The 7,986-nt window shown below is 41.5% G+C and overlaps 1 protein-coding gene across 1 annotated transcript; it reads left to right on the forward strand.

The window, feature by feature from the left end:
• The first annotated feature begins 3,844 nt into the window (after nucleotides 1–3,844).
• On the forward strand, nucleotides 3,845–7,705 carry thap1 (THAP domain containing, apoptosis associated protein 1). The gene is made up of 3 exons (XM_039780454.1): nucleotides 3,845–4,092; nucleotides 5,234–5,396; nucleotides 7,092–7,705. The coding sequence occupies exons 1-3, from the start codon at nucleotides 4,022–4,024 to the stop codon at nucleotides 7,497–7,499; spliced, it is 642 nt and encodes a 213-aa protein (XP_039636388.1). The 5' UTR covers nucleotides 3,845–4,021; the 3' UTR covers nucleotides 7,500–7,705.
• Nucleotides 7,706–7,986: the final 281 nt, after the last annotated feature.

Genomic DNA, 7,986 nt, shown 5'->3' on the forward strand with positions numbered 1-7,986 from the left:
CATCTCATCAACAAATCAGTTAGAGAATGAGACCTTGTTAAAGCCATATGCTAAGTTTAAATCTAGATTTAAATCTAGATCAAATCTGGCACATGTCAGCTCTAAAAACCACTTCCTAGTCGTCAGCGCTTTCAGCTACATCTCATTGACATAAATAAACTGGACCAACAGACCTGGTGAGTGCTGAGCGTTACTGAACAGCCTCCAACTGAGCTTGAAGACGTAGATGTGACGTGAGCAACCTGTCTGAAAGTGTGAAGTCTTCTGGTAGCTGTGCCGAGAGAAATCTCAATCATTCCCAATCTTACAGAGACGGAGAGCGTAGGTATATGTAAGGAGATAACATGGGCACAGGCTAATTACTGATCACTAACATGCTAGTTAACATTAGTAATTAAACTCGAAGTCCAAACTGCCTGTGAGCTTCTCCTGTACTATACGGTAATTCCTCTACTGTGTGACAGTAAGTCTCGTGGTTATGACCCAATCGTTAGCCAATTTTATAAAAACGTCTGCTACGGAGCCATAACGTGAGGTACAAGGTAATGGAGCCTTTTATACATTATCGTGTTTCTTTAGAAATAAACAACGGACAAATAGAATCTTTAAACGCTTCAGATGTAAAGTTATTCGCTGTCAAAGTGACATCAAAATGAATGGCAGTCAATGGAATGCTAACGGCGGGTGAGTGCTTTTTAGCATCAAAATGGCGCCATAGGAGCTACGCTTGCCAGACGCTCGCTTACCCCCTTGCTACATCTCAGGTCATCGAGGTTCATGCTAGTTTAGGCGATACCAAAAGGTGACGTGGAAACCTGCAGACTCCTGATTGGTTGGAGAGAATCGTCACTAATCACTGCGTCATCGTTGCTATAGCGATGGACAGGGGTGTCCTGAACAAACCCGCCGGTTTTAAATAGTTTAGCCAACGGTGTTTTGTTTTTTTTCTTCTTTTGAAACAAAATGTATCTTCTGGCAAACAGCCACATGCTGAGAATCAAAAACAACACAGCTTCGAAGTTCTGTGTGTGTGTCGCGTTAGGTCACGGCAGTTTCCTGCAGCGTCGCTATTAACGACCAGCCACGCTTGCCTCACGCACGAGGCGGTACTAAATCTGCAATGGAAAAAGGAGGACCCGAGCCGAGTAGAGCTGATACTAGTTTTCTAATTTTATGCCGCTTACTAGTACCTTTTAGTAGGTACCAGGGACTTTTTTTCATAATGGAAAACCAAAAAAGGCGAGTAGAGTCGAGGCGAGTCGAGCAGGTAGCCTACCATGTAATGGGGGGGGGGGGGGTCTTTCAAACTATCCGAACCCCAGGGTTGCCAGGTCTGTATCACAAAACCAGCCCAACGTCCAGTAAAACCTGCCCAACACCAGAACTCTAAATATTCCCCTGCCAAAACATATTTCACCAACCTTTACACTGCTTTTTAAAGTTCAACAGCATTCCTATAATGGCCAAATGTGTTGTACTATCTACAAAGTCACACAATACATGTTTAGTGTACCAGCTAAACAAGCTTTTTCCCAAAAGTTATATCACCTAGGTCCTACATTTGCCTTGTGTAATTTAAAACATTTAATCTAAGTAACTGGCAAACAATGCCAACTACTTTTTAAAGAGCACACAAATTTACACATACTGCCTGTTTATGCCGTTTGTATACTGTCATTCTCTACAGTATGTTGTTCTTTGTTGTCACTGTCTGTCTGTTCGATTGTCCGTGTTTCTCTCTGTTGACACTACATATTGTCTGTCCTCCATCTTTTCATCTATTTTAACTCTCTAATTCTCTTAATTTAAATGTTTTTATGGCTGCGATTATACTTCAGGGTTTTTTGTTGCTCAGAATTGGCCTTTGGGGGAACACATCAAGTTTTGAGGTTAAAAGATATCAATTCCTGCATTCTGATACATTTTTAGGCACCAATTTGTGGTAAAAACGTCTATATTTATGGCAAGGAAATCACAAAATTCTGGTGGCAGGTAAAAATTCAAAATACAAAATATAATGGAATAGTATTATATTCAGTAGTCCAGTACGGGGGCTTTTACATCCGGGACATGGGCCGGATACGACAACACTTGACCCCAAGGTCCAGTTGTTTAAAATAGCATGAACAGGGCTTTATGGTCACTTCCCAAGGAGCACGTTTTTCTCTCAAGTTGAAAAATGTAGGTTTGACTTACAGAGGCTACTGCATTACTGCTAAATTGTACAACACAAACATGTTATGGATACAAAACGTTATGAAGTGTAATGTTTTCTACATTCTATTGATCAAAAATCATCAGTATATATATATATATATATATATATATATATATATATATATATATATATATATATATATATATATATATAGCAGAGTCAGAGTCAATGCAGGGGGGCCTCAAAATAATTGTTATTTATTTATTTATTTATTTTAAATTACAAAGTCTTAACATGAATCCAACATATTCTAAGTAAATATAAATCCCCACTGCTTACTGGCCTATAGGTAAGGTAGTCACTAAGGAAGTCACCCACAGATACAGTTAATAAGGATTCACAATGCCACGTGTATGTGTAACATTAAAACATGATTTATAAAATAATGCCAACAATTATTAGGCTATTTTACTGTAATAGCTTAGTATTCTATGCACAAAAAAGGTAGGCCCCTATGTATAAAGGCTTTAGGCCATGCTGCACATTATTGTAGGCCCAGTTTAATATGCAACTTAATTTTAGACAATATATGTGGTAGGGGGTCCCTGCTCTGTCTCTCTTTCAGTTAAGGGGTCCTTGGCTTAAAACATGTTGAAGACCCCTGGCCTACAGTGTAAAGGACCACCACAGTTTATGCATAGGCTATATGTGAACCCCGGATTAATTTATTAACCAGAGCGATGCTGCTTGTTCAGGGTTTTCATGTGTACTATAGGCCTACACTTCGCATCAGGCGTTGAAACCAACTGTACCAAAAAACACTGAATTGGACTACTGAGACGTTTTTAACTGGTAATTAAACTGTCTCAATTTAATTCAGATGCCGTCAGACGGCCGCGCGGACAGACCGCAGTCGGAGCTCCGGCGAAGCTCTGCGCCCGTCAGCAGCGGCTTCTGGCTGCTGCAGCCGGTCCCCCAGAGCAGCATGATCACCGGGAGGGTCGGTACAGCCTGCACCCTTCAAACGGAGATCCAGTTTAAAGGTGAAGTGCTTGATTTTGACTGAACGTCCCAATTTGAGTAACCTCTGATTGGGTCGGTCGGCCCATCACTGGACCAGGCCGGCCATTGCCGACTGGCCAAATGCTTAATATTTATTATTATTATTAGTAGTAGTATTAATACAAGTAGGCTATTATTATTATTATAACCATGAAATTGTGCAAGCGATAAAATCCCGTCCCATGCGCTGTTGGCCTGTAAAGACAATTTATTTATTTTATTTTATTCATCATTCTCTATTTCAGAGCTGTTCATACTGTTCATATTGTAATATAATACTTAGCTATATAATAACATAATATTTATTTATTCCAGCATCCTTTGCACTATGCTCCATAATTAAAATAATAATAATTTATCATAACAATAATTTACGCCTGCACGCTCTTCACTCTTCATTGCACTACTGCCTCAACCTGTCTATATTGTTTCTGTTTATAGTGTGTATATATTGTTTGTTTTTGTTGTTTGTTTTGTATGAGTAGGCACATTGTGAGCATTGTATAATCCAAAGCAACATTCCTCGTATGTGTCCTCATACCTGGCATATAAAGCTGATTCTGATTCTGATATCAACTGATAACCGTAGGATAATGAATCTGTCCTCCTGGTGCACAATGTCAGATGTTACGGTAAGGTGGAGGAAGCGAGTTCTGCCGATCAGATCCGAAAGCAGCCGAGTTCGCGTAACCCCATCTCCGCCGGCGCCGCCATGATTGTTAGTGGCAGTGAAGCCTGAAGAAGGGCAAGGAGGAGCACCACCTGAGTTTGGCAAGTATCAGCTCAGTCCGGGCAGCAGCCATGGTTCAGACGTGCTCGGCGTACGGCTGTAAGAACCGCTACAATAAAGACAAAGACATTTCCTTCCACAAGTAAGGTTATTTAAATGATTTGTTTGAGCTAGTTAGCGTTAGCTGTCCAGACGTGGTAGAAAAACAGTGTTGTACTGGTGAGGACTACCAAGAAAGGAGTACACCAGCCTGCGTGTACTATTCTGCTTTATTAAAGCTTAACTTGCTCGTTGTCAACAGCACAAGGGTGGTATAATTCGACAAAAGACATTTCTTGGGTCGGTGGATTTATCTAATCAAATCGGCTCAAATACAATTCACCAAGCACCATTTTACTACGATAAATTGAAAGTCCTCTATCACGTTCGCCAGCCAATCGTACAGTCCCCCGTCTCCAAAGTAACCAGTCAACCTACGTCGTGTTTACAATGGCGATACCCAACCATTCCAGTTTCGATGCTATTAAAACTTAACTGAATAGCTTTTCAATAAATGCCTTTATGCCGAATTTGCCATGACATAATACATGTTCGTAAAAACACTTGCTAGCATAGTCTCCAACATGTTTTTCTTACCAGAAATACGGGAATAGTAAACTCCATGTATTCTGGTTGGAGTCCGGCTGAGCAAGGCACTGGCATTCATGTGACCGTTAATAGACTAAAAAGTTTGTTTTTTAAGGTGCTGCTTTATTGAACTGTGTTCTGCGTGTATGGTTAGATACCCCTTATGAGTGTTTACCAAAAAAAGGATTTCTTACAGCACCAGGCTGTAGCTAACAATTTGGACGTACAGTTTATTTCCTAAATCAAACTAAATGTATTATCATTAATCAGACTAGGAACTAATAAATATCTCTTTGATGATGATAAAATAAACCTTACAGAAGGAATAAATCCTGAGGTAGTCAAACTAGATTAGTTTTTATATTGCACAATGAAACAAACATAATGTAGAGTTCAGGAAGAGGCAAAAAACAACAACCAATGGGCTTAATTGAAGCCTCCACCTAAATAATGTTAACATTTTACAATATTATAAAGAACAAAAAAAAAAAAAAAAAAAAAAAAAAAAAAAAAAAAAATTTTTTTTTTTTTTTTTTTTTTTTTTTTTTTTTTTTTTTTTTTTCCCTTTTCGCATGTTTCTCGTAGATATTAAAAAAAAATTTTTTTTTTTTTTTTTTTTTTTTTTTTTTTTTTTTTTTTTTTTTTCTGGAATGTTTTGTGGTGAATGGGGGGCGGGCGGCGAGGAGAAACAACTTCAAGCCGACAAAGTACAGCAACATCTGCTCGCACCACTTCACCAAAGACTGCTTCAAGAGGGACTGCAACAACCGAGTGCTGAAGGAGAACGCCGTGCCGTCGCTCTTCACCTTCAACCTCAAGGTGAAGCAGCTCGGTGCACTTCCATCGCAGAGTCGTGCGGTTGTTGTAGGAAAAGCACAGGTGTTCCTAATAACATTAACGATGGGTCTGCATTAGCTCTAGGCATTGCCCGGTTTCACGGTATTCCGCGTCTTTCTTAAAGGAATTTCTCCCATCTAGCGGTGAAATTGGATTTTGCATTCAAACGAAAAGTAACTTTCCTTGCATTCATTTGATTCCCAATCCAGATACACTGGTAAGAATTGCTTTCCATTGTTAATATGTACTTAAAAACAGTTCTGAAATGCAAAATACTAGAATTTTAATCATGTGATAAAACATGCGATTAATCGCGATGAACTATAGAAATTCAGCAATTAATAAAACGTACTCGTTTGACAACCCTAGTTATTATGGATCCCACGTAACTTTTTGGCAAGTCCCGCCCTAAGAAGCAGGCCGATTTGTTGGGGTTAGGCATTGACCTTGAGCGGTTATGGTTAGGATAGCCGATTGGTCAGGGGATAGGACCTGAACAAATTGGGTTACATTACCTTGCGTAAGCATGGACGCCTGGCCAATAGTAGCATGTGAATGCTATTGAAGGGCGGGTCTTGCCTAGAAGTTGCGTGGGTTCCATAATAACGCTTCAGAATGTCATACCAGTCCATGCTTAATTAGCAAATATGTTCAATATCACACAAGCTGCCGAGGGGGGGAAACTGTTCACGTCTGCCTATAGGTCTAGTTGTATTTCAAAGTCTGATATATCAGGGATTTCTGACGATGTGATATCTATCCAGGGTTTGCCCTTCTATTTTGCACATTATGTCCATAAGATGGCAAACGTACGAGATACATAACTACTTGTATAGGTATATTTATTTAAACATAAACATGTCTTTAAAAGATCTACATAACTATACATTACAAAATAAACTAATACAAATGTTTTCTCTCCTATAAAACTAAATATAAAGACTGTAGACCTCTCTGCTCCGCGGTTGGTGCTTGACTAGTCTCGCATAGCCAGACGTCCCTCCACAGCGCTGCGGAGGAGGGTCTGGCTAGGCCACACAGCATTCTGGGATGGGAGAAAAACGTGCTCTGGTTTATTGGCATTTCTTTAAACCAATCACCGTCGTCCTGGGCGGTGCTGAAATCCGGACGTAGCAACGACTTCCTCTGCTAAATAGTCTCAGGAAGGAACTTGTTTTGGTGGAACAGGTGTACGTTCTTGTTTTAGTCGTGCGACAGAAAACTCAGATTGGACAGATAGTCTAGCTAGCGTCCTCAGAAATACACCGAGTTTAGAACGCCAACACAAAGGAAGAGGAAGGTAACGCACAGTCGGCCTAAAAGGAGGGACATCCGGCGGAATTTCCGGCAGTACCTGAACAGTCCTGGAAATGAAACGTCGTCGATATAGACTAGTGCTTGACTGACAACAGAGCCCGTTAGCAGGCAAACTAGCGTACTAGCCGGGCCGGCCACCAAATTAGTAAATTTAACAACTTGCATTGCAGCCCGGTCTGTGGCTGCCGGTTACAGCGTTCACACTTAATACTGGATCAATTTCAAAGACTGTTGTTCCTATCAGTCACTCACACACAAAAACAAAGGAAAATTGGGTCCAGGTTGACCTTTAACTCAATTTAGTCCTGGATTAGTTCCGAAAGCAGCATCGTAAGTCTTGTGTGTTTTTCTGTCTGACAGTCGGAGTCCCTGGAGGATCCCTTCCCCTCAGAAATCCACTTCCCTCTCTCTCTACCTCTGACCTCTGACCCAGCGATGGAGGAGGAGGAGGAGGAGGAGGAGGAGCCCGAGAGGAGGCTGCCCGAGATCCGGGGCGACATGGTGGCGGTCTCCTGCGACCACAACTACACAGCGGAAGACTCTGCCCGGCAGAAGAAGCGCATCGAGCAGCTGGTGGAGCAGTTGGGGAGTCTGAAGAAGAGGCTGAAGACGATGCAGCAGAAGTGTCGGCGGCAGGAGAGACAGCTGAAGAGGCTGAAGGCAACATGCGGGACACCCGGGACCGGCCGAGAGCTGCCAGCAGCGTCTGGAGAGGGATACGTGATTTTACCGAGACACCTCTACCACACACTCAAAGGCACTGAGTGACGAGGAACCGAGAAAGGAGACACAAGTGTGGTCAAACTATGTGGCAGATTAAAATCTGCTGCAGTTTCAATCTCCCATCTGTCAGCAGCAGCCAGGCTGTTAAAGTGCTCATATTATGCTCATTTTCAGGTTCATAATTGTATTTAGAGGTTGTAACAGAATAGGTTTATGTGGTTTAACTTTCAAAAAACACCATATTTTTGTTGTACTGCACATTGCTGCAGCTCCTCTTTTCACCCTGTGTGTTGAGCTCTCTGTTTTAGCTACAGAGTGAGACCTCTCACTTCTGTTCCATCTTTGTTGGGAGTCGCACATGCTCAGTACCTAAGTAAGGAGCCAGTCAGAAGCGTATGAGGGTGTGCCCTGACAGTACCTAGGTAAGGTCTACAATAGAGCTGTTTGGAGCAGTTCGTGAACAGTGTTTTCTGTTGGAGATGGTAAGTCCCTTTGGGGTGGACTTTGGACTTTTTCACTTTGTGAACCTATA

The sequence above is a fragment of the Perca fluviatilis genome, chromosome 17, assembly GCF_010015445.1.
Source record: "Perca fluviatilis chromosome 17, GENO_Pfluv_1.0, whole genome shotgun sequence".
NCBI lineage: Eukaryota > Metazoa > Chordata > Actinopteri > Perciformes > Percidae > Perca > Perca fluviatilis.

What these genes read in the sequence shown, in the direction of transcription:
- thap1 (XM_039780454.1), top strand. Translation starts at nt 4,022, where the DNA reads ATGGTTCAGACGTGCTCGGCGTACGGCTGTAAGAACCGCTACAATAAA. An exon ending in AAAGACATTTCCTTCCACAA is followed by an intron (nt 4,093 to 5,233) that starts GTAAGGTTATTT and finishes TCTGGAATGTTT; the next exon opens with TGTGGTGAATGGGGGGCGGG. An exon ending in TCTTCACCTTCAACCTCAAG is followed by an intron (nt 5,397 to 7,091) that starts GTGAAGCAGCTC and finishes TCTGTCTGACAG; the next exon opens with TCGGAGTCCCTGGAGGATCC.